The following is a 24,562-nucleotide window of genomic DNA, read 5'->3' as shown; positions in this document are numbered from 1 at the left end:
TCATCAAGATGTGTAGACACTTAAACTTGATGGAAGTTGGGCATAAGATCGAACCAGACAATCTTCTTCGACCTTTGGGACACGGACGGCTCTCGGTCACTCAAGCTAAGATTGCCGGATGTCTCGTAATACACATATGAATATGCATACCCTTATCGTGCCCAGTATGCAGCCCAGCGACTAATCGGACTTGCCGAAAATCGATCAAGTAGTAATTATTGCAAACTCTAGGTTTCTAGGTTTCGTAAACAGGACACCAAGGGGCGTCTATCTTGCGTTTGGCTATATAGCCTCTCAGTGGAGGAGAGGCACGGAGGACAGTGCACAGATGAATGTTTGCACACACAGAGAAGGTCAGTGCAGCCCAATCACATCAGGAAAGCGGATCAGGGTCTACTAGCCAGCGAGATCCTACAGACCACTTGAACAGACTCCTGCTATTCTCTTGACACCCTCAACCTGAGACAATACCAGAAGGAGCAGATTAATTCGGACCGGTGCATGCAGCTCACATGACTTATCTATCGATCCCCTGGACTTACGATACGAGGAGACTCCAAAAATGTGGCTTGGCAATAAACGTATCCTTATCTCCAATTCGGACCCTTTTGAGTAACCGGCAGAGGGTTAGATGCCCGTTGATCCTGTTCAACCGTATATAAATTACTCTCATCCGCTGGGCCATCTCTCGAAGACCTTCCTCAAACATCGCAAGATTTCTTTTTGGCAAGCTATCAACAATGTCCCATCACATCAACGAGAACCACTCCGAGCACGATGACCTCCCGATCGACGAGGAACGTAAAGTCGAGCATGAAGTTTCGCACGAAATTGCGGAACCTCTCGAAATCAGCGAAGATGACAATAAGCGAGTCCTGAGGAAGATCGATTGTGTGGTCTTGCCGCTCGCTTCGCTGGTTTACTTCTGTCAATATCTCGATAAGCGGGGGTTATCCTTTGCTGCGATCTTTGGGTTGCAGAAGGATTTGGGTCTGAAGGGTCAGGATTACTCGTTAGTCCATCTCTTCCTTCTGTCTAAACCCCGAGAGCATAGTGTTGAGTGGATTGCTTGTCCCTTGGGGTAATATGTGCAGATGGGCCTCAAGTATCTTCTACTTTGGTACACTCGCTTCTCAGTTGCTTTCAATCAAGATCCTGCACATGTTCTCTGTCCGAGCTTATGTTGGAGGTAAATCTGACCGTCTCTGGCAAATGTGAGTCCGCCGATGCTGACTTGTGGCTGGTCGTAGCTACTGTCGTGTTATGGGGCGGTGTCATGATGGCTCAGGCTGCTCCTCAGAACGCTCGAGATCTTCTTGCACTTCGATTCTTACTTGGGTGAGTCATCTCCCAACTCACGTATATGTATAACGCTGATATTTATCTTTCCTAACCCCCCAGTCTAATGGAAGGAAGGTAACTCTCCACTCCCATTCCACCTAATCACCGCAGCTGACCAGTCTTTCCCCAGTGCCTACCCAGCATTCGTCGTCCTAATCTCCTTTTGGTACTGCAAAGCCGAGCACCCCGCCCGATTCGCAGCCCTATACGGCGCCGACATCATTGCGCAGGGGTTCGGCGGTCTTTTCCTCTACGGTCTAAGTTCCATCAAAGCTTCCATCGCTGGCTGGAGAATCGCAATGATGGTTGCAGGTGCACTGTCCATCGTCATTGGTCTTGCATTTACATGGCTCGTCCCCGTCGATGCCAAGGGGGCGTGGTTCCTTTCCGAGACGGATAGACAGATCGCTGTGGATAGGGTTGCGAGGGAACATCAGAGTGCTCAGTCAAAGGAATGGAAGTGGGATCAATGTTGGGATACCCTCAAGGATATTAGGGTGGGTCTGTGACGGCCACTGCATGAATACCATAAATAAAAGGTGAAGAGCTGACGGATAGGTGGTTGATGAATACTGTAGTTCTATCTTACGTTCATCTGGGCGTTCTGTCTATGTGCATGTACAGTGCTCAACTTCGGTACTCTCATTCTCAACGGTCTAGGATACAGTACTTTCATTGTGAGTGTATCTCAACATCAAATAACGAAAAGACAAGGCAGCGTCGAAATCGCTGACAGTTTTCTTACTCTCGATTCTCATTGTAGACCACCGTCCTCCAACTCCCCGCATGCGGTATGCAGCTCGTCTGCCTAGGGATAGCCGTAGCGGCCTGTCGGTATTTCCCAAACCGACGAGGTGTTATCCAAGTTTTACTCGCTGTAATCCCATTCATCGGTGCCATTCTCCTGCAAACCTTGCCTTACGAGGGTAGTAAATGGAATCTCGCCGGGGCATTGTGGCTTAGTGAGTTGAACCCATTCCTTCAGCGTAGTTCTGTACTGTATACTATAAACCACCATTAACAGGTCGACGTAATGCTAAATCTTGATTTGCTTTGTTGATCAGCCACATGCAACCAAGGCATCGTCATCGTCAACCTATCAATCATCTCCTCCAATATCAAGGGTCACACGCGAAAGACTCTGTTCTCCACATTCTTCTATATAGGTTACGCAACAGGTTCGATATGTGGTCCTCGTAAGTCTACTGCACTGTACTTCCAATCCCCCTCCCCCCTCCCAAAAAAAAGAACATGAAAAGGAAAAGAAAACAAGCTTGTAAGCTAATTAACCTCGACTCGACAGAACTCTTCCTCGCCACCGAGAAACCACTCTACCGGACCGCCATGCGAGCCATAGTGGGTCTCTACATAGTCTACATGGTAACTATGGCATCCTTCACGCTTCTCTGCAAGCTTGAGAACAGACGACGGGATAAGCTCGCAGCGGAGGGGAACGAGGAGGCTGTGGCGAAGCCGGGCACTACGTTGGATAACGAGTCGGATATTAGGGATTTGAGTTTTAGGTACGTCCTTTAGACATGGGTCATTTCCAGGATGTGCGCTACGGGTGGAAGATCCATTACTCAACGTTAATTTCGAATGAGATCTGATCATAAGTTGTGGGATTGCTTAAGGTTCATAGGATAAGATGGATCGATTGTCTAAGTAACGGTCATGATGTTGTCGAAATTTGATTAGTTTGATCGTTGTTTTTGTTTGGTTAGCTTAGTTTTACTGTGACTGGTTAAGGATTCTGTGACGGTGAGATTATGAACCCCGCAGATTCCATATTCTTGCTATGTGCATTCCCCTCATGCAATCATGAACGGCCGACTTGCGACATATCAGTAAAGCGACGTCTTTGAGGTCACGTAGGACTAGTTCATGATACCATCCCGAATGATAAAGGACCTCAAAGCAACATCTGCATACCGCACTTTTCCTTCATCGTGAAAAATCAACTATAAGGCGGCAATCCGCCCTCTCCACCCGCCCGCTCATACCCAGGAGGCGCATCCCCCGGGGAGCTAACATGCCCCACACCCACGGTATCATCAAAAGCATGTCTACTCGGTCTTCTGCCTCCTACTCCTACTCCCAACGGGATATTCGATCCAACAGGAGATCTGATGTGCGAAGTAGCCACTCCGCCTACAGCGTTGGCAGCTTGACTAGCATCGAATGAAGGTGGGTCGTGGGCTGGAGGTAATGTGTGGGTGTGGGTCGAAGGTGAGATGTATGGTGCGGGGGGAGGGGATTGGCGGTTATTCACGTGGGAGTGTGGATGAAAATCTGGAAGGGCTGGTAAAGACGGTTCGTCGATTCCAGGTGGGAGGTCGTCCTGTGAGATGCCAAGATATTTTGTCAATTCCCTTCTGCGCATGCCTATATGACCATATTCTGTAATGCACGCAGGAGGAGCGGGCAGTAACTCACCTGTAAATCAACGATCCTAGTTCCCTCGCCCAAACCAAGATGCTCCATCAACTCCAACCCCTGCATACTCACACCTTCACCTTCTAACCCCAACCTAGCCACCATGCCTCCCACAACATTTACACTATTCTCATCGCCCTCCTGAGGCGGGTCCATAGCTCCTCCAGCACCGTACGATGCATCCATAGATGGCGGGGCGACTGAGAAGGTCTCATACCCGTCGTACTGGAGCGTGAGGATGTTCAGTAAGTCTGAATATGATACAACGATTTACAATGTCCATTTGGGACTGATTTGCCTGTTTGGAAGGAGTGGTACATGATTGCAGTAACAATGAGACAACTCACCTCAACCCAAGTACCCAACTCTCCCCCCAGACTACCTCTCCTCCCCACCCAATTATTCCTATCAAACCCTTCTGTCTGACCTTCATCGTCCTGAATTACCGTATCATTCTCATCAGGTATGACAACCTGATCATCCTGATCGAAGTTGACAGGAACCAACCTCTCCGACCTAACCGTCTGATTCAACACCGGAACATCACCCGCTCGAGCCTGCTCTTCAGATTCCAGAAAACTAGGTAATCCGCCTTCTCCAGGTCCATGAGCTTTCGTATTTGAAGTAGAGGTTGACGGTCCAGCTTGATCACTCTCGAACGGAGGTGGCAGGTCATTATGCCCATCATTATCAGGCCTAAAAGTTCCCGAGTCTCCTACGACATCTCTCCCTTTCTGTCTGTACGCTTCTTTCCTATAATCTTCTTCTGTCCATATTCCCGAACCTGAGCCTGATCCCTGCCTTATCTGACTGGTACTTCCCGGACCACCGTCGTTCTCGGTCGGCAAACCTACACCCAATGGAATAGGAGAATCAGTCCCATTACCTAAATTGGGTATCATCCCCCGATCAACAACTACATCTCTAGGTTCTTTCCATCTCTTTGGTCTAATTGTAATTTCTCTAGAAAGGATCCAATCTTTATTAGTGTTGTTAGGTGAGATATCGCCGAAACCTATTGTAACTCGTATGAAGAAGTTTACGCTATGGTATGGCACGGTCGAAGTGATTTCACCCCAGGTCTGTTCAGCGACTACGCCCAATTGAGCAGTGGGGATGGTGAAGAGTACTCTGAGGGGAGGGTAATTCCGACCTGTACCTGGGTATCGAAGGGATTTACCAGACGCATGAAGGAGAGTGAGGTGTTGGTGTTCCGTCATGCTCTTATAACTTGAACCGCTGTTATGAGTGGTAGAGGAGGAAGAAGCGATAGAGGAAGAAGATTCGTTTGACCGTATCACCACCTTCCTGAAGAGCTCCACTCTCACCCTTCGTAATGGTCTGAGCGTCTCGATAGGATCAGACTGTTTAGCCAGACCTATCACACCGGTCTTCTTCCGTTCTGCAGGTCTGATTTCCAATCCCAACCTGAGCAATTCGCCCAACCTAGGCTGGTCTTGATCAATCAGCAGTCGAGCTAATGCCCCGTCTTTCTCTAGTTTCTCCTCTACCTCTGCGATGGCGTCGTCCTGATTGGTGATGTTGGTATGGTCATCTTGACATGATACTTCCTGAGGTGTACCTTCTATCCTCATCTCTTCACTTATCACTTGATCATTGGGCAGTATCAGCTTGACAGAGAGGGAATAGCGTATTTCACCTTTCTCGTATGATGTCAGGTTTAGCGTACCGGGTAGTGGATCGTTTCCCTGGACTTGGGCTTGTTGGGATGAGGAAGATGGTAGGTGGATCGAGAATCTGTGAGATGTTGAGAAAGGCGATGAGGTGGGTAATGTTGATGAGGAGATGTTGGTGGTCGGATTGGGTGGATACAAGGTCTGAATGGGGAATTCATGGACCTGCAATGTTGGATGATTAGGTAGATGATTCGTAAGTGAGAGTTGGACCGATCTGCAGTGTTGAGGGGGTTATGATCAGTCACATGTATGATAGACATTGGCCACTCAAGAGAATGAGTGGAATAAGGATGGACCAACACAAAAGCCATTCCTCATCCATCCGACTACCCTCACTTGGATCGTGATAGAGGTTAAATCACTCACAAGCTCTTGACTAAATTCGTCCTATTGCCACTCCCCTCCCCTAGACCTTTCACATATATCTCCCCCTGCACGGTCCTACCCCAGAAGAAGCTTGCCGAGTCAGGCAAAGGGGTGATGAGGATTTGGGGTTGTGAAGGTACGTAGTCTGGTGGTGGTGGGTCGGTGGATGTTGAGGTGGAAGTTGACATGGTGATTTGGGTGTTTGATGATGAGTAACGGGTGACGATCTAGATGAGAACGAGAGTAGGAGTAGATGTATTTGGATATATTTGGTGAAGCTTTACGATGGTTCCAAGATAGTGAGGCGATGAAAGGAGGGTGTATGTTAGCTTGGCTGTCTCACAAAGTAGACGTTTGCAGCGTGGTATGACGTGGTATCGACTACACTACTGTGACTTGACTATATCTCCGAGAGGGGGGTGTAGGTGTAGGTGTAGGTGTAGGTGCGGATGTTTGATGTCGGTCGGAACATGTCGTCAGTCAGACATATATGCTGTTGTGATGATGATGATGGCAACAAGCAGTGTGTTTTGAATGGGTTGGGTTATATATTGAGATTGATTGAATAATCAGATTTCATGTTCATTATTCAACTGCGCTCGGATAAACTGTTACTGAGATTGAGATTACACCGAGCGGCAACGACACTATACAAAACATGACAACGTAGTCATCAACACCTCTCCTACCATTGGGAATGGCTATGCATAGCATACCTCATCCAGTGACATAGCAGCATAGCAGGATCGTCCGCAGCGTAAGGTGAACGGCCAGAGAGCGTATGAGTCAAGGTATCCAACTGAAAACTGCATAACAAATATTGATACAAATCCTACCATAGATATATACAAATCCTCCCTCCGATCTCATCTATATCTGATCAAACGAATAAGCACTAGCGAGACACTATCTTATTGGAATGACAATTATTTTTGAGGTATCACAATTATTGATTCGGAAACTTATTGTCGACCATCACCCTATCTGATCCTCTTCAACCTCTCCGTATTCTTCATAACCGCAAACTCGAGATTCTCAGTCTTATCGGTAACCCTGGTCAATCGCTGGTTCTGTCCCGTCACCTCATCTCCCATGGCAGTCGCCAAGTTCTTCAATCTCTTGGTGACCTCATAGGTCTCATTGAGATTATCGTCCAACTCATCCTCCAACTCATCATCGGAGGCAGTAGCATCGAATTGATATCTTGAGCGAGCCTCCTTCTTGGCTTTTTGTTCGCCTGCCATAGGTTGCCTCTCGTAACTATTTCCATAAGGTGATGGGTTGGCCGCATTGCCCAATCTCTTTCTTGTATCTGTTACGTCGTTGAGGGCTTTGGCTCGGTCGTGTCGTTCCATTGCGTGACGCTCGTTGATCTTGTCTTCCTCGGCTTGTCGCTTTGCGTCCTGTGAGGATGAAACAAAAATACCCAAGTGATCAGTCTCCTTTCTCATCCATGTGAGGGTTAAATGACTGCAGCACTCACCTTGTTCCAAGTGACAGCAGGTCTGAAGATACTTCTGTTCAACTTCTTCAGTTCTTCAGCTTTGTCTTCGGCCCGTTGATTGTTGGCTTTGGCCATATCAAGGTATCGTTCAGAGTTGGCGATACGTTCTGAGGTGGTAGTAGATAACAAAAATTAGCATTTAGATCACAATATTCAAGTAACATCAATGTAGCATCTCTACCCACCAGATTGATCTGCAAGCTTGGCGACCGTTCCTCTAGCATTCTCTTCAGCCTCTCTAGCGAGTCGGAGAGCGTTTCTGCGAGATGACAATCGTGATTGTCAGCTCCATTCCCGAGTTGGTCGAAGGAAGGATAGAGGGGGGACACGTGATCAGTACATAAAAGAGACAAGCAAGACCCACCTAGTACTAGCCAAACTCTCCTGTTTAATCCCCCTCATCTCCTGCTTAATCCCCTCGACCTCTTCGTCCTCGTCGAAATCCTCTTCCATCTCCCTCCCCTCATACCCATACTTCCTCTCAGGCTTAGGTTTCTCAGGAGCAGCAAAACCAGAGAACAACTCGTTCCTCGCCGCATCGTTGGGATCCGACGCTTTGGCATATGGATTATCCCCTCCTCCTGCCCCGGCGGCAGGTTTGGATCTGGCGTAGGGATCGCCCCTGCCTGCTCCGCCGTATCGATTCGAATTGGAGGGTGCTTGGGCGTACGGATCTGCCTTTGGAGCGGATGCTCCGGCGGGTGGAGCGACGGGGGGGATTAGGGGCTCGTCCTTCTTTCGTCGGAAGAATGACATTGTGTGTGGTGGTGTTTACTGAGTCTATGTGTGATCCAAGTCAGTATGTTCGAAATCATGCATGTACCAGCTTACTGATATGGTTGGATCATTGATACTCACTACTAGAAGGTGCGATAAAGGAGTATAATGGGTGTATGTGACACAGGGACGACTTAAGGGATATTGATCACTTGATGATAATGAGGATGAGGATGAAAATGAGTTTGCTGTGGTTCACCAAGTGGGGTGCTGCACTACGTACTATACCGTATGAGTGAGTGTATTTGACTCAATGCAATGAATTGGGGAGGCGGGAGTGGTTGGTGAGTATGGTGAGATGATGAGCACATGAACAATAACACTTAGTACACTGGTCGTAATGGTAATCCTCTATGACAACACCGTTTACGATTACGTTGGAGCATCACCACCATACAGTACTCGTATTTATCCGAACCCGGATATCAGTCTCAGAACTTGACCTCTGCCACGTGGTTAGCTGGTGGTATCAGCCTCACCTCTTTAAAATGACTTTGTTCTTTCATAGACGCGAGTACTTTATACAACCAAGACTATATATATATCCCAGTGTTCATCATATATAGCACAACACATAATCAACGACTACACCACCACAATGTCACTCCCCTACGACGGTACACCGCCACCTCGTGATTCAGAAGAAGAGAACATCGAAGTGGAGAACCCAGCGTTGGACAGACCATTGGACGATTATCAGCCTGCCATACCTGATCATGTACAGAGCCTGATGGGTAGGATGTCAAGGGGGAAGGTGTATCTGATGGAGGAGAGTCCAGGTATACTTCATCTGGATGGGGAGGAGAAGCTTAGGAGGGATCCCGTATGTCCACGATTCTCTAGCAATTATCAATCATCACTCTGAGCTGACCATCCCATTCTCCTTCACCAGCGGATAGCAGCTTTGGCTAAGAGGTTGGATAAACAGGATCCTACGAGTTGGCTGGGTACGTCGTCTTCCTGCTACCCTCTGCTACTACTGTCTGGCAACTTTCTTCGGCTGATACTGCTTGCCCGAATACAGAGGCAATCTCAGCATCTACATCATCACCTATAAAGCCGAATGCCCTATACATAAAATCAGACTTGATACAGCATTTATCAACTAGTAAAGTATTCTCTTGGACATCAGGTCTAGGCGCAGGAGTGATGGGTATGTGATCTCGCCTCTCTCTCTTCTTCTCTTGCCCTATCCCATATCTGATCTAACTCCCTCTCCTTCTGCCTGTTCCGATATGTGTATGGAATATACTAATCCAGATACTCAATCAGGCATAGAATGGCTAAACGACACCACCCTCCACCTAATCTTCCCTACCGCCGCCTCCGCCCTGATAGGCCTAACGGTCCTCTCCAAAGCAGGCTTCGACCCTGCAGAAGGGGACGATCCTCTACTCGAACGATCCGCCCACTCCGTGCCCATCTCGTTATTACCCCTCGCAGAACCTGAACCCGTTCCATCACTGGAAGGGCAGGAACTGCTCTCCGGTACCTCTATCCCTACCCAGGAAGAAGGGATCAAACGTAAAGGAAGAGGAACTTTTGGCGGACGAAGCGGGGCATTCGATCTGGAACCATTAGTTAAACCTGATAATGGACTGGACGAAATCAAATTAGCTGATGGGATCGACCCGAACGCGAGAATCACAATACGATATGCTATAGAGGCGGACTCTGAGCTACGGAAACAGGCTAAACAATCTCAATGGTATAGGAAACACGGCAGAACAGCTGGGAAAGAAACCTCGTCGTCTAGGAGGAATATAGGTTACAATGAACAGGATGAAGGGAATGGCGGGTTCAGTTTCGCAGGGAGAGGTAGTGGCGAGGGAAGGGAGTTTGCAAAGAGGTTAGGTAAAGGGAGGGAGAGGAGGGGACCGTACGGTGAGAGGCCTGATAGAAGACGAGGCGGGAGGACAGAGGAGGATTTGGATAAGGAGTTGGAGAATATGGCGAGGAGGAGACAGGGTGGTGAGGATGAGGATGTCGATATGGAGAGCCAGAGTCGGTCTGAGAGGACACATAGAGGTGACAGAGGTGGCAGAGGACAAAGTAGGAAAGAGGATTTGGATAGGGGTGAGTTTAGTGCTCTGAGGTTTCAATCCCCGTATTTCGGAGACGAAAGGCTCTCGGAAGCCGGATCATGGATCAACGGGGCGCATCGCCAAGACAATCTTAATGAAATGCTGATCAGGTGTTTCCTTCCACTTGCAGAGCTCGACGAGTTATTCGCGAATAGACCAGCCAGTACATAGTCTCATCCCATATCAAAAAATGCATAAGATGTTGTATTCGTCCCTCAAAAATATCGCACACCACTGACCGTCTTTTGCGCCTGTGATTGACGGTGACACGGCGATCGGTCAATCGACTCAGGTACTCATCAATCAACATACACATACACAATGTACTTCTACTCATACAATCACACCTACAGATTTTGATTTATCTAATTGATTGATCTACGTTACTTAGTCTAGTGGACTGATTTACAGCCTTCTCACGCCGGAACGGGATCCAAAGTGACAATTTACATTGTGTCGATTGATGATAAGTAAGCACCGCAGAGTGGGGGCCTAGTCTTAGAAGGAGGGTCAGATTGATCTGAAGATGCTAAGAAAAGGGATGATCTTGCTTTATGCTTTGTAATACCTCTTAAGCTGAAGAGCCTAGCCAGGTAGAGCTTCAACGGGAAGATCGACTTTTGCCATCGCTCGAAGTGCACTTGACAGCAGGTACTAGCGCGCTTTCTTACGATCCTCGTCTAAACTCGTTCTTTCACCAAGAGGTCCATGCCATGCTATGTCATACTGGAGAACAATCCCATTTCGCTGGGATCATATTTATTACATCATATCAACAGTAAAGCGTTAATCCAACGAATCAGTGCTCATCCTCAATCCTTAATCCAGGGAACGATAGCACAACGACCAAAGGATCTTATCAGATTTTGAATCTAGACCAAGCACGAGCCTGATCGATGAATGTGTCAGTGGCTTAGGTGATCTATCGTTTTTACATCATAACACACAACACACGATTGGGTTGGTTGCATTAGGGTGCTTTGCTTGACTACGGTACCGTTCGAGATCAACCCGTACCTTGGTCTGTACATCAAATGAGTGAGAGTGTGATAGCGTGCAATTAGGATTTTATACTGCGGACTGAGAGGGATATACAGTACACAGTACACAGTAATCAACTGATTGGCCTACACAACACATCACCACTGTCACAATGCGTACAGTAGTACTGGCTAGATCAAGATCGAACGCAAACCGCTACTGTGTAGCGCAAGGTCTACCCGAGCCGAGGTGATCCGATCTGCCGTTAACAGCTTTGAAATCTCGCCAAAATTATCGATCAAGCTCACACCCTCGTGCTCCCCGCATTTGATGATGCCATGCTCGAGTACTATACGAACTATCAAGCGCTCTGACCATCCAACCTAAATCTGCCCTCGAGAAATACCTCCGACCTCCTGAACTTGTGAAATATCAACGCATGATGTCAAAGAAGTCAAGACAACTTCTCATCCACTTGGCATCAGTGCGCATCATGATCTCACACTTACCCCTTACGCCTCAAGTCACCATCACGGCTAAGACCCTAGATCTAGTTGGATGATGGAGCTTAAATCGATTTCAGCTTTGATCACTTTTGATGATCATTCTCTGTCTTGTGGCTTTTCACCATTGCTGCGACCTACTTTGGCTTATAACAAGTTAAGTATTCAGTAGGGTGAGAGTCAATGCGATAGCTAGAAGAGAATGCAAGTGAAAGTGGGGCAAATGTCTCACTCTTGACCCCTTAGGAAAGGTATAAAAAGGGTCTCTCTCGGTTGAGAGTTCGAAGACAGAGGGACATACCTTTCTCGCCAACTTCTCTCACCCTCGATTCGAAAACTTCGTTCGTCGACTTGACAACCGATCTCACCCATTCCCATTCCAGACCTTCTCAACCCGTCGAACGACAAGGTATCGTTCATCGAGGGCGTCAATAGAAAAGCCAAAGACCAATCTCTAGGAGGTATAAGAAGGGCTTTCTCCCTCTCCCGTCAAACAACACTACACTCACTTATTAACGAAACGGTACATAGGCTATAGAAATCAACATCATGCCGTACACTGGACCCATCATCAATCCACCTGCTCCCGCCGAAGCTCCCTTTTGGGAGTACGGTTACGTCCCGTCGCTCGCCATGGGTATTGTCGGGTGTGTGGTGTTCTTGTTGATTATGGGTGGGCAGCTTTGGTGGTTCGTCAACGAGAACAATCCCATTTCGCTGGGATCATATTTATTACATCATATCAACAGCAGCGTTAATCCAACGAATCAGTGCTCATCCTCAATCCTTAATCCAGGAACGATAGCACAACGACCAAAGGATCTTTGATTTTAATCTAGATTCAAACACGAGCCTGATCGATGAATGTGTCAGGCTTAGGTGATCTATCGTTTTACATCATAACACACAACACACGATTGTTTGCATTAGGGTGCTGTGACTACGGTACGTTCGGATAACGTACCTTGGTCTGTACATCAAATGGTGAGTGTGATAGCGTGCAATTAGGATTTTATACTGCGGACTGGGATACAGTACACAGTACACAGTAATCAACTGATTGGCCTACACAACACATCACCACTGTCACAATGCGTACAGTAGTACTGGCTAGATCAAGATCGAACGCAAACCGCTACTGTGTAGCGCAAGGTCTACCGAGCGAGTGATCGATCTGCCGTTAACAGCTTTGAAATCTCGCCAAAATTATCGATCAAGCTCACACCCTCGTGCTCCCGCATTTGATGATGCCATGCTCGAGTACTATACGAACTATCAAGCGCTCTGACCATCCAACCTAAATCTGCCCTCGAGAAATACCTCCGACCTCCTGAACTTGTGAAATATCAACGCATGATGTCAAAGAAGTCAAGACAACTTCTCATCCACTTGGCATCAGTGCGCATCATGATCTCACACTTACCCCTTACGCCTCAAGTCACCATCACGGCTAAGACCCTAGATCTAGTTGGATGATGGAGCTTAAATCGATTTCAGCTTTGATCACTTTTGATGATCATTCTCTGTCTTGTGGCTTTTCACCATTGCTGCGACCTACTTTGGCTTATAACAAGTTAAGTATTCAGTAGGGTGAGAGTCAATGCGATAGCTAGAAGAGAATGCAAGTGAAAGTGGGGCAAATGTCTCACTCTTGACCCCTTAGGAAAGGTATAAAAGGTCTCTCGGTTGAGAGTTCGAAGACAGAGGGACATACCTTTCTCGCCAACTTCTCTCACCCTCGATTCGAAAACTTCGTTCGTCGACTTGACAACCGATCTCACCCATTCCCATTCCAGACCTTCTCAACCCGTCGAACGACAAGGTATCGTTCATCGAGGGCGTCAATAGAAAAGCCAAAGACCAATCTCTAGGAGGTATAAGAAGGGCTTTCCCTCTCCCGTCAAACAACACTACACTCACTTATTAACGAAACGGTACATAGGCTATAGAAATCAACATCATGCCGTACACTGGACCCATCATCAATCCACCTGCTCCCGCCGAAGCTCCCTTTTGGGAGTACGGTTACGTCCCGTCGCTCGCCATGGGTATTGTCGGGTGTGTGGTGTTCTTGTTGATTATGGGTGGGCAGCTTTGGTGGTTCGTCAAGAAACGAGGTACCAGGAGTGTGTGAGTGGTTTTGCCCATCCGACCTATTGTGGTTCTCCTTGATATACCTCCATGCCTATCACGATATCCATTGACCTGGTGATGTGGCGAAGGAACGCTCATTTCCTTCTGTGGTACAGCCACGGTCTCTTCTTCTTCGCTTGTATTACCGAGGCATTGGGTTATGGCGCAAGACTTTATAGTCATGATCACGAGTTTAGTGTGAGTGATATTAACCTCTTGCGCTCCACTCAGTGGGCCATAGCTGATACATAGTGCCCTGTTGTACCTCATAGGGAATGGCTTTCTTGCTTGGTATCTCTCTTATTCAAATCGTGAGTCTCAGCGTCAATATACGGACGAGACCACTGACCTGTCCCCACGACGTGCCGTTGCAGGCTACAATTCTCGTCTCCGCTGCGATCTACAAATCCATCCAAAGGGGTCTCAAGTACATGCCTAATGGAGATAGCTTGACTCCCATGAGAATAAGATCGATGTTGACCGGTGAGTCTTGGTCTTGTGACGTATCACCAAGCCATTCGCATTCGTGCTAACATAATACATACTATTAGTCTTCATCATCCTCGACGTAGTATGGGGTAGGTTCAAATACTTTCAGAACCATCGACATGCAAGACTGATATTTTCTTGACCATTCTTTAGTCCTGATGCAAATCGCTGGTCAATACTTCTGGGCTTCCGCTCAGGCAGCTGAGATCCTGGAGGCCACTCCGATGTTTGCTCTGGGAGTGAGTCATGACCTTCCACCAATCTCTCGAGTGTGCTTGTAATTATTCTGCATCGCTGACAATCATGCATCGCTTCAATCAGACTTCCACCATCATCTTCCTCGCTGGTAATGTCCTTCAAGTGAGTCAACTTTACACCCCTTATCCTTGATACAATACTTCAAACTCTACCCTTATCTTTCTCCTCGACACAAACGATGTTAATCTGAAACAATTCTAGGCAATCACAACCATCATCATCTTCGTCTTCTGCCTTGTCATCCTCAAACGATCCACCAGGGTCCTCGCGGTGACTCCTCCCGAGACTATCGTACCTGCCATCAAACCGCTCATGGTCCAGATCATGATCAGTTTGGTACTGTTTTTCGTGAGGCTGATCATGAGGATCGCTGAAGGCTCTCAAGGTGAGTTCGGTTTTCCATTCCTTCTCAAGACAATCTTCCCTTTGTGATATTCCTTATGCCTTGATATGACCTGACATAACTTCACCCTGTTTCATAGGCGCATACGAGAAAGCCGCTACCAAAGAGGTGTACTTTGGTGTATTCGAATTTGCTGTAAGTGGCATCATCGTCTTCCACCATCCCGCTATCGGTCAAGTATCTTACAGCTGTCGCGACCTGAGGCTGATACTCCTGAATGGACTTATAGCCAGTTTTCATCATCATCGTCCTCTGGGCTACTCGACCATTATACAAATTCATCTTCCCCCTCGGACATCCACGATACCACGCCAATCCCCAAGCTCAGGAGGGTTCGACTGGAAGTCAATCGGCCGATCACGGTGTTAAAGCTTAGGTCTTACTCTTGTCTCTGAGCACAAGGCCGAAGAAGCACAGAGAATATATGTAAACAATTTGTCACCTTGGTGGAATGCTCACGTATTAGTGTATTGGGAGATACAAGAGTTTTGGATGATCAATATTATAATATCATATTAACGTTAATGATTCTGTGAATGAAAGTAATGTCAGATGCATCATATGAATATACACATTACGAGAAGAGGAGTGAGGAGGATTCTGAATCCTGCGTTTTCTAATCAAAAAGCTTCCCTCGATACAAAGTGACTTATCGATCGTCTATCTTCAAAACTCTCGCTCCAGCCGTTCGCCCGAGTACTAGATGCCTTCGGCCCATGCTGCGCTCAAAGATATGAGAAGGTCAGTTGATGACTTTTGAGATGTTTTCGCATTGGATGATGATGCCACATTGCCACTTTTCAGTGAAATTGCCGTAAATTGATTCCGTTCCTCACCCATCCAGTCGCTTCAGCCAGTCTCATCGCTGATATTATGCTGCTTCGCATCTCATCATTCACGATATGTTATCGAAACAGATATAAATCAGTGCAAGACCATATATATTAAACAAGAACAAGCTAAACTCTTCAAACACAATGTCACTCCTCCGATCCCTTCCCAGACCAACCACCCTCTCCCGCTCCTTCGCCTCCTCCATCCGAACATACGCCGCAGGAATCCCCCAACCATCAGCTCCAGTCCAGGATAAACAACCCTCATCATCTACCACCCCCACACTCCAACAATCACCCAACGTCCCCTCCACATGGTCTACGGGGCAGAACCCCAAGCCTCACGCGTACGATAATCAGAGGTTCGAGCAGACTGCGCTGCAGTTCCAGCCTAATGCGCCGTCCGCTATGGGGATGGTCAGTGAGGATCCGGTGAGGTTGGTTAGTGGGCGAAGGGCGACTTGCGATGGGGGTGAGTCATCCTTCATCTTTCATTTCGAGCAGAAGTGAGCGGCGAATGAAGGGAGGAAGAGAGGATGTGAGGGTTCGGAGAAAGGCATGAAGAATGGGTCTGGTATCATGGTTCGCGGATGGTGGAGATAGATGCACGATCGGCGGAAACATCAATCAGGATGAGCGAGAAAGGCTTGGGGTTTGCTTGTGCTGGGTTGTCAGGCTTCATGCTAACGTCGATGTTGCTCACTAGGTATGGGACCTCTCGGACATCCCAAGATGTAAGCTATCTCTTCAAAAGACCATGGAATCTAGCTGACATATTGTATTCTTTCTTGTAGCTTCATCAACCTCGATAAGCCAGGTTAGTGCAGACGGAGCAATGCGCAATCCACGACCCAATACAGTTCCTCCTTCTAATCTTTTGCCTTTTGCTCGAAGCTGACTTTTCATATTTTCTCAACGATAGGACCCAAAGTATGTGGATACTGGTCAGTGCTTTTTATCCCTATTCAATGTCAAAAGATAGTCTTTTAAACACCATATTGACGTTACTCCTACTTTACAGCGGTACAAGATTCGAACAGGCGCATCACGAACATTAGATGGACTAGGTACGCTTTGGCTTAGATTTTAGGTTGTGATATGCATTTATCTGGATGAATGCGATGCGGACATGAAGGTGTACTGAGATGGTATATACGTGAAGATACTATTGGCTTAACCACATCATATTACACCCAACTCCACATCTGATGATCTACCATCTCCCCCTCTCCCTCCAGGTAATTACATACCCCCAAAACATGACTCCGTATTCCATCTCGAGTGTCAATCTTCACACCCCTTCCATTCTCTTTGGCGAGAGCTGCTACCCACTCGTCAGCAGGGTTGAACCCCCATATCTCACCTTGCGTCCATGGAGCTCCTGTCTCCTTCACCACGCTTTCCAACATCTTGAGAAGGGAGGGTACACGGGCAGGAAGGAGATTATGGATGTAGGTGAGGAGTAGTCGCTGTTCGACCAGGAAATTTTCCAGCGCGATCAATATGATGATATCTCCTCCCTTTTCTCCATCGCGGGGTCTCAGCCTGACACCTAGTGGTAGTTCCCTCGAGGGGTCTTTCCATCTCGGTGAGGGTATGATGAATGATCCTCTTGTTCCGATGAAGGTCAATGATCCAGCAGTAGATGGATCATGGGTCCATAATGGTTTTGACGAAGTGTCCAACTTGGAGAGATGGGTCTTGGTGGAGGATGTGAGGATAGAAGTGATTTCTTCCAAATCCTTTTGATAGATCATCTCCCACCCATCGCCATTCGAACTGTTCTCATCCATATCGGGACCGGACAGGTCCAAATCAAAGACCAATCTGCTGTTCCATTCTTTCCTATACTCGTACCCTTTCCCGGTCAATCCGATCGTACAGCCCTCGTAGAATTGGGTAGGTACATCAGACCAAAGTACACTGGCACATGGTGATGGTATAGCTTCGATGAGATCGGAAGGGACGGCGGGAGGTGGTGTGCCCCACTCGTGTCTGGGAAAGGGGGGGATATGCGATGGTGGATTGCCTGGAGATGAGGGGGAGAGGAGGACGTAGTGCAGGAGACGAAGAAGATGGGTCGCGTAGCCGTTTCCTATCACTCATACGATCAGTTTGTCTACGTGTGTATGAGAGTTTCAACAGACAATAGGGTATCGGATGTACTTGGCAAGGGAAGAAAATAAGATGAGCATGAACATGAGCATGGACTTACCGCGATGTCTTATTGGAGTTACTACAGCTGTGATGTTATACCAATATCCGTTCTCTACTTGTCCGCCGTTTTTGGGCTTTACGAACCCTTTCTTTCGATGACTACGCGGATATAGCTTGTGTTAGTCGTGGTACGATAGTGTAAGAGATAGGAAAAATCATCAGAGTAACCCCAACACTCACGTCTCAAGTAAGGAGTATACTTGACCATCATAATCGTCCTTCCTAACCAGGACCCTACGATTGGCAAGACGAGTCAACACGTGAATTCCTTATCGGGTCGTCCTGAAACCGGGAGCTACAGCAAAACGAGAGCGCGAACTTACCAAGTCAACATTCCATTATCCTTCGCCCAGGAAGCTTGTGATTCCTTGTACCCAAATTCGAGAAATTGCTATCTCAGATACCGTACCCAAAATCAGCGTTCTGTGCCGTTGCATGTTCGTTCGTGACCCACCTCAAAGCTCATCCCCACCCTCCAATAGGGAATCTCAAAACATGCCTTGGCATGTTCTTCGGCCTGTTTTGCCGAGGCTATACGGATGGTGAATTCTTTGGGATCAAACATGGTGGTGGTTGAGTATGGGATTTGAGACGTAAATATTCGTGCGATATCAAGGGGACTTTCGAGGCTGTATCATCTATTTATCTATATGGTTTGCTGGTTGTCTTCTGGGATCGCTCCATACATCTTGGGGATCTCCTTTCTTGTATGGCTTTCACCATGAACATCTTGGATAGAATGAAGGGAACGAGCAGATGAATGGGAGTTGCACAAGTCGAATTGTGATCAACCTCCACCCACCCACTCTCAAGAAAAAACATCATGTCACCGACTAAGACCATGGATCACTCCTGTTACAACACGACTTTCCCCTCCTTGCGTGTGATCCTGGCGTGAAAAACCTTCGCAAGATACTGCAGTATATACGATATCACATTAAAATGCATGTTGTATACTCGTTTCTACTCTGCATGAGTTTACCTCATCCATCTCACGGTACGCCCATACGTTTATTCCTAGACTGGTTCTTCACGTTTAGGCAGAAGCCGCAGCTAAGAGAGAACAAGGTGAACGAGTCAGCAGCAATCCCTAAAAGCAGAATTGACTCGTAAGATACAGGGGAGGGATTGAAGATGGAGATGGATGGGCACCCAGATATGCCCGACTGCTGCGTGGGGGTATGTGCGAAAGAAGGGACGAATGTGATAAAAGAGGTGCGAGACTACTCACCATCAAGCTCGGCGAGGTATTTTTTGGATTCCTCGTCATCTTGCTTTTGAAGGATCTGCGGTCGCGTCAACGGTGCTATCAGCAAATAATTCTTTATCTTCACCGGCTGTCGTCAACAAGAGTGGACAGATAGGGAAAGGGGATGTCATCTATATTGGGCGTATTGGCTTAGCAAAGAGAGTCGAGCGATCCACTTACAGCTTTGAGCAATTCGACGTATTTCTTCTTGGCGTCCTCTTGGCTGGTACCTTCGAGAGCTTTCCAGGCCTTGTATTTGGCTTTGGCGACAAAGTCGAACATACCTGGTGACAGATGTATAGACAAGTCAGCTCGAGTTCTTTCTTAGAGATGTTGTCGTTTGTTACACATTGCAAGACATGAAGTATAGTCTTTATAAGGATGTTTATCGGACTTACCAGGGGCAGGTCCGGTGTTGTCGCCTTCGTTGGCTTGTTTGAAAGCTCCGTAGAACTATGATTGCACTTGAGTGTCAGTGTTCTTCCCTTCCCTTTCGAATATCGTTGCGATAGTATAGCGGTTGTTGAGGTAAAGGATGAACAGGAATATATCCCTTTGACTGGATTTCCAGACAGTCTTCTGAATGGAAGCTCACTCACAGCGAGTTTGTCATCTTGAGAAGGTTGGACGGGACCGTCCTTTGGGAGACCTTGGACGATAGCCACGGCTTTATCGAATTGAGCTTGGACTGACATGTTGGCTGTTGGGATTGTTCCTTTTGATTGAGGATGGGATAGAAGGATGATGAAGAGGTTCAAGTCATGTAATTACACGTTCTGGTTGTTTCTTGACGTTTTGTCACTGTCAACGGGTATGCAGGGATGCATCTCAACCGGTGGGGATATCAGCGATCGCATGCCTATACCAGGGTGATCTCCACCCTTTAGGCAAGCGAGACATGGTGAGACCCCACATTTTTGCTCCGCCTATGACCGGATATATTTATCCTTAAACTGTCCGATTTAAGGTTGGGTGAGAGTGACGTCACTTTGCACTGTACGGTTGAATCGGGGTCTAAGTGAGTGCAATCAATGCACCATGGGAACGTGGAGATGGAGAGGGAGAGGGAGACCAATCAACAATCAGTCAATCAGTCAATCAGTTCATCCCATTCCATTCCATTCCTCAACATAACATATCCACTCTTACTTACACTCACGACATCTCAATTACTGAACCATCTCTCAAAGCATCCTGCCAACCACCACAATGTTCCCATCCACCGCCGCTCTCAGACAAACTTCCACCGCCCTCCGAGCTCCCGCGCTCAGGACCGCTGTCCCACGAACCTCCATCGCTTCCACCGGATTGGGCATTGCAGGTAGACGATGGAACACCCAAGAACAACGAGGTGGTAAATCAAAGCTTGTGAGTGGGGTTTCTATCCATCAATCATCTCCTCATCCCACCAAGCGGTCGAGGGTATGTGAGCAGTAGACGGACATCTTGGAGATTTGGCGTGACTGGTGGAGCTACAGATGCTGACTCATGATATCCTATGTTAAGATCTTCCGATTTGGTCTTCGAGGTGAGTTGTATTCCAAGTGTACCACCTGTTCTCCTGTTATACCCTTTGGTGGACATACGCCCGACTAACGCTTCTATCACACCTCAGACATCCCTGTCGAACTCTACCCTATGGCTTTCGTCGTAGCTGCCGCATGTGTTGGTGCAGGATTCGCCGTTGGTCGACATTGTAAGTTCAAGTCTGACTTGTAAAGAGTACGTCTAGATGGAACAGTTACTGACGATACTGCTTTGTAATTCTCTACAGTCTACCTCGATGGTGTAAGTCCTGCTGCTTCCATCTTTACTACTTGCGGGAGGCTATCATCCCCAGATAACACACTCACGGACCTGACAAACGGACAAGCTGACGTTCAATTTCTTTGGTAGCTCCGAGTGGGCCCAACAGGTAAGAAGGAGTAAAGACCATTGTACACCATCTCAAGTAAACCAATAAACAGAAAGGAATGAGGTAAAGAAATATGCATAGTAAAGTAAACGTCAACTGATGATCCGCTTGTGTTCATGTACATATACGTCACTGACCGTGCTCAGCATCTACCTGTACTTACCCGGAGATTAAATGGCCTACAATCAGGTTTGTCCTCTTGCTCTTAACGGAGGCTGTTCTATCCTTTTGCTTTGAGACGCGATGTATGACTTGTCCTTTTGCAGTACAGATAATGGACCTCGTCATAGGACTGAGGCATAATAGCAAAGAAAGGAGATGACGTTCAAAACGTAAAATCAAATCAAACCACACTAACCAAAGAAAGCTTGTGAAAGGATGGCATCCTGTCCTTCTTTACTTGCCTTCAGCACATTGATGATAAATACTGAATATCATGGAACATGGAAACATCATACCACTGTGATCTGTATTCTATCGCACGTATGTTGGATTGAGTCAACAACGATTTCAAAGCGAAGATGACCTCTAAATTGGATATACTTACACTGAGATGCCTCCTACGATAGACGCAAACGATAATTCCCTCGAAGGTAATGCTTTTAGAGCCATGAGGGAGGACTCGGTGTTACCTCGTGTAGAAGACGAGGAATCGCCGAGCGATGAGGCAGATATTGGTGTATCTGGTGAGTTGTTCACTCGCTCAGTCAGTCAGTCGGTGAGGCGATGTGATTGCAGCTCACGGACACTGCAGATCGTTCCACCGATGTTCACGAGAAATTAGCTCAAGTCATCGAAAGTAAGAAGAATTTCGGAGGCAGTATGAAGAAACTAAACTCCGAGTACGAGACCCAACTCCGAAGAGCTACATCCCAAAAGATCAACGGGGAAGTGATCACCCTGCTAGCCCTGAGGTTGGTTGAGCTAGATCCATCCTCAAGCGAAGGGATGAAATATGAACTACAGGAAATCGCAGCAGCGTTGTTGGATGAGGTTGATCGAGCGCATACGGGGAAAATGGGAGTGGAGTTGAATGAGGGTGTTGATACATACCTGATGGATACAAAGAGGGAGAGGTGGGATCGAGAGAGGGATGAGAGGTTGTTCAATTCGGAAGGTATCGTGGGGGTTCTTCAGGGTAGGGTGGAATTACTGGAGGATGCTCGGTCGAAAGGGATCGAACAACAGGCGGGGGAAGACATTTCGTTGATTAGTCAATTCGACTTTGGCGATGAAGGTGCTTCTCTCAAATCAGAAGAGGTGGATGACAGTGAGAAGACGGACAGTCACATAGATAAGTTGGAGGAGTTGGAGAACGGATGTACGAAGTTGAACGATAAGGTGAATAGATTGGAGAATGCCTGATGCCTGATTGCTTTCTGATGAGATCAAAATCTCATGTAAACCCTGTGAGCAAGGTCATCTACAGTAGCTCCATGCAGACTATGGTCCATCTAGTCTTTAGGCTATATACTTGCTATGCATGCTGCACGATAGACATTGTAGTAGTTTGTACTTTTGACATGATATATATATATACGTTATGATTATCGGTTGTCGGTTTCGGTAATCATCGGAGCCCATTCCCACTTGTACACACATTCCAAAAACGTCATAGGCGATCACTCTTTAGCTGAGGTGCGTTATCAGCTCACATATCACAAGTCATCTTTCACCTTTCATCGTACAACAACTTCAAACGCATACATCACACACTCTGCTGCATCAAAATCCCACCGGCCAGTACAACAACATGACCCTCGAGAAAGTATCTTCCAACAGAGTCTCCACAGGCTCTCTAACAAAATACAAGTTCCCTTCCAAATCCCTCGGCGGCCTCTCCACGCAATTCAACATCTTTGTCCCCTCTTCTGCATCGTCCTCGTCCCCCGTGCCCGTACTGTTCTACCTGGCGGGACTGACTTGCAACGAAGATACCGGAGCGCAGAAGGGCGGGCTGCTCAATACCGCTGGGAAGGAGGGGATAGCAGTGGTCTTTCCCGATACTTCGCCTAGAGGAGCTGGGGTAGAGGGGGAGGAGGATGATTGGCAGTTGGGTACGGGTGAGTTGACTCCCTACCCTTCTAGTAGCTCAGGTATGACCAATGAATATGCCTTGGTCCGACGCACACTGGGCGAAGATGGAATGATGGGATGAATAGGCTGACATTCGACCCGTCGATCCGATCAACCAGGCGCCGGCTTCTACCTCAACGCAACTGCTGAGAAGTGGAAAAAGCACTATAACATGTACGATCTGGTCGTGAAGGAGTTGCCGGAGGAGATCAAAAAGGCGGATCTGGGTGTGGTGAGTGCTTCATACCATCAGTTGAGCGGAGGATTTTGAACGAGTTTTGAGATGAGCATCTCCTCCCAAAATGGTCTATTGACTTTCCTCATATCTGCTGTACACACTTTCTGAATAACATGCTGAGATATATATCTTCCAGGACTTCTCTAGATGGTCGATCTTTGGTCACTCGATGGGAGGTGAGTCCACTGTGTGTGAGCGAAGATCATCATTTTGATCGTTGATTCCGAACGCATCATAGGCCATGGTGCATTATCGATCTACCTCAAGAACCCAGGATTGTTCAGATCAGCCTCTGCATTTGCTCCAGCTTGGTGAGTTCCCTCTCCTCCCGTCCCTTCCCTTATCCGTCTTCTGAGATATCCCATCAGTACACTCCTCTCCACACGAATGAACGATGCGTTGAACATCTCCTTGTATCGTACAGTAACCCCTCCCGAACCCCTTGGGGAATCAACGCCTTCCAAAACTACCTCGACACCAAGACCCGCTCATCCCCTCCATCCGAATGGCTTCCATACGACTCCACCCATCTCCTGCAGAACTACCAGGGTGAAACCAACATCTTGATTGATGTGGGAACGGAGGATGATTTCTTGAAGAAAGGTCAATTGGAACCTAAAGCTATATCGGATTTGAATAAGGAGGGTGTGGAGGTTAGGTTGCAAGATGGATTTGATCATTCTTACTACTTTGTGAGTGGTATCCATTGTTGTATATGATGTGGTATCCCGTTTCTGTACCAAGCCCTGCGTTGTACTTGTGCGAGCTATCTTTCACTATCCTACCTTTCCTGTTTCTGTTCGATCTGTTCTTACTCATCTGACTCTGGATCAAGAATCGTTCAACGAGTGTCGTGCTTACTTGTCCCTTCATGACAGATCTCAACCTTCGCTCCTGAACATGTTTCGTACCACGCCAAATTCCTCAAAGCATAGGCAGAGGGAAATATTGATGGGAATTCTCATGACACCCATGCGCGACCAGAGGTGCAAGAAGAAATGCAAAGTAACTTTTGTCCCGAATACATCTTTTTCTATCTATTATTTGGCTTTACAACTAATG

At 47.3% G+C, this 24,562-nt stretch overlaps 11 protein-coding genes across 11 annotated transcripts; 7 read left to right on the top strand and 4 right to left on the bottom strand.

Moving 5' to 3' along the window:
• Positions 1–740: 740 nt before the first annotated feature.
• I302_104497 (uncharacterized protein) lies at positions 741–2,877 on the top strand (the record flags this gene model as incomplete). Its single annotated transcript, XM_019189852.1, has 8 exons — positions 741–1,012; positions 1,095–1,189; positions 1,251–1,338; positions 1,472–1,838; positions 1,920–2,018; positions 2,105–2,303; positions 2,406–2,537; positions 2,645–2,877. The coding sequence occupies 8 exons, from the start codon at positions 741–743 to the stop codon at positions 2,875–2,877; spliced, it is 1,485 nt and encodes a 494-aa protein (XP_019049414.1).
• Positions 2,878–3,298: 421 nt separating this feature from the next.
• I302_104496 (uncharacterized protein) lies at positions 3,299–6,028 on the bottom strand (the record flags this gene model as incomplete). Its single annotated transcript, XM_019189851.1, has 4 exons — positions 3,299–3,682; positions 3,778–4,002; positions 4,125–5,688; positions 5,841–6,028. The coding sequence occupies 4 exons, from the start codon at positions 6,026–6,028 to the stop codon at positions 3,299–3,301; spliced, it is 2,361 nt and encodes a 786-aa protein (XP_019049413.1).
• Positions 6,029–6,820: 792 nt separating this feature from the next.
• On the bottom strand, positions 6,821–8,100 carry I302_104495 (uncharacterized protein; the record flags this gene model as incomplete). The annotated part of the gene is made up of 4 exons (XM_019189850.1): positions 6,821–7,243; positions 7,324–7,451; positions 7,530–7,603; positions 7,709–8,100. The coding sequence occupies 4 exons, from the start codon at positions 8,098–8,100 to the stop codon at positions 6,821–6,823; spliced, it is 1,017 nt and encodes a 338-aa protein (XP_019049412.1).
• Positions 8,101–8,719: 619 nt separating this feature from the next.
• I302_104494 (uncharacterized protein) lies at positions 8,720–10,376 on the top strand (the record flags this gene model as incomplete). The annotated part of the gene is made up of 5 exons (XM_065869892.1): positions 8,720–8,944; positions 9,014–9,068; positions 9,146–9,274; positions 9,394–10,197; positions 10,336–10,376. 5 exons carry the CDS (start codon positions 8,720–8,722, stop codon positions 10,374–10,376), a joined length of 1,254 nt encoding a protein of 417 aa, XP_065725964.1.
• A 3,273-nt stretch (positions 10,377–13,649) lies between these two features.
• I302_104493 (uncharacterized protein) lies at positions 13,650–15,348 on the top strand (the record flags this gene model as incomplete). Its single annotated transcript, XM_019189848.1, has 10 exons — positions 13,650–13,819; positions 13,939–14,020; positions 14,095–14,133; positions 14,197–14,305; positions 14,374–14,400; positions 14,465–14,550; positions 14,633–14,671; positions 14,771–14,954; positions 15,052–15,107; positions 15,202–15,348. The coding sequence occupies 10 exons, from the start codon at positions 13,650–13,652 to the stop codon at positions 15,346–15,348; spliced, it is 939 nt and encodes a 312-aa protein (XP_019049410.1).
• A 601-nt stretch (positions 15,349–15,949) lies between these two features.
• Positions 15,950–16,863, top strand: I302_104492 (uncharacterized protein; the record flags this gene model as incomplete). Its single annotated transcript, XM_065869891.1, has 5 exons — positions 15,950–16,277; positions 16,512–16,539; positions 16,600–16,622; positions 16,728–16,749; positions 16,827–16,863. The coding sequence occupies 5 exons, from the start codon at positions 15,950–15,952 to the stop codon at positions 16,861–16,863; spliced, it is 438 nt and encodes a 145-aa protein (XP_065725963.1).
• Positions 16,864–16,992: 129 nt separating this feature from the next.
• I302_104491 (uncharacterized protein) lies at positions 16,993–18,587 on the bottom strand (the record flags this gene model as incomplete). Its single annotated transcript, XM_019189846.1, has 5 exons — positions 16,993–17,900; positions 18,021–18,121; positions 18,203–18,256; positions 18,346–18,413; positions 18,477–18,587. The coding sequence occupies 5 exons, from the start codon at positions 18,585–18,587 to the stop codon at positions 16,993–16,995; spliced, it is 1,242 nt and encodes a 413-aa protein (XP_019049408.1).
• Positions 18,588–19,058: 471 nt separating this feature from the next.
• Positions 19,059–19,966, bottom strand: I302_104490 (uncharacterized protein; the record flags this gene model as incomplete). Its single annotated transcript, XM_019189845.1, has 5 exons — positions 19,059–19,075; positions 19,254–19,308; positions 19,452–19,555; positions 19,670–19,724; positions 19,871–19,966. 5 exons carry the CDS (start codon positions 19,964–19,966, stop codon positions 19,059–19,061), a joined length of 327 nt encoding a protein of 108 aa, XP_019049407.1.
• A 514-nt stretch (positions 19,967–20,480) lies between these two features.
• On the top strand, positions 20,481–21,200 carry I302_104489 (uncharacterized protein; the record flags this gene model as incomplete). The annotated part of the gene is made up of 5 exons (XM_019189844.1): positions 20,481–20,639; positions 20,778–20,799; positions 20,887–20,967; positions 21,046–21,059; positions 21,168–21,200. 5 exons carry the CDS (start codon positions 20,481–20,483, stop codon positions 21,198–21,200), a joined length of 309 nt encoding a protein of 102 aa, XP_019049406.1.
• A 539-nt stretch (positions 21,201–21,739) lies between these two features.
• On the top strand, positions 21,740–22,551 carry I302_104488 (uncharacterized protein; the record flags this gene model as incomplete). The annotated part of the gene is made up of 2 exons (XM_019189843.1): positions 21,740–21,872; positions 21,941–22,551. The coding sequence occupies 2 exons, from the start codon at positions 21,740–21,742 to the stop codon at positions 22,549–22,551; spliced, it is 744 nt and encodes a 247-aa protein (XP_019049405.1).
• Positions 22,552–22,939: 388 nt separating this feature from the next.
• Positions 22,940–24,435, top strand: I302_104487 (S-formylglutathione hydrolase; the record flags this gene model as incomplete). Its single annotated transcript, XM_019189842.1, has 6 exons — positions 22,940–23,249; positions 23,382–23,494; positions 23,637–23,676; positions 23,739–23,811; positions 23,925–24,192; positions 24,379–24,435. 6 exons carry the CDS (start codon positions 22,940–22,942, stop codon positions 24,433–24,435), a joined length of 861 nt encoding a protein of 286 aa, XP_019049404.1.
• Between the last annotated feature and the right edge of the window lie 127 nt (positions 24,436–24,562).

This window comes from Kwoniella bestiolae, chromosome 2 (genome assembly GCF_000512585.2).
Source record: "Kwoniella bestiolae CBS 10118 chromosome 2, complete sequence".
Lineage (NCBI taxonomy): Eukaryota > Fungi > Basidiomycota > Tremellomycetes > Tremellales > Cryptococcaceae > Kwoniella > Kwoniella bestiolae.
This window is presented reverse-complemented; position numbering and strand designations above follow the sequence as displayed.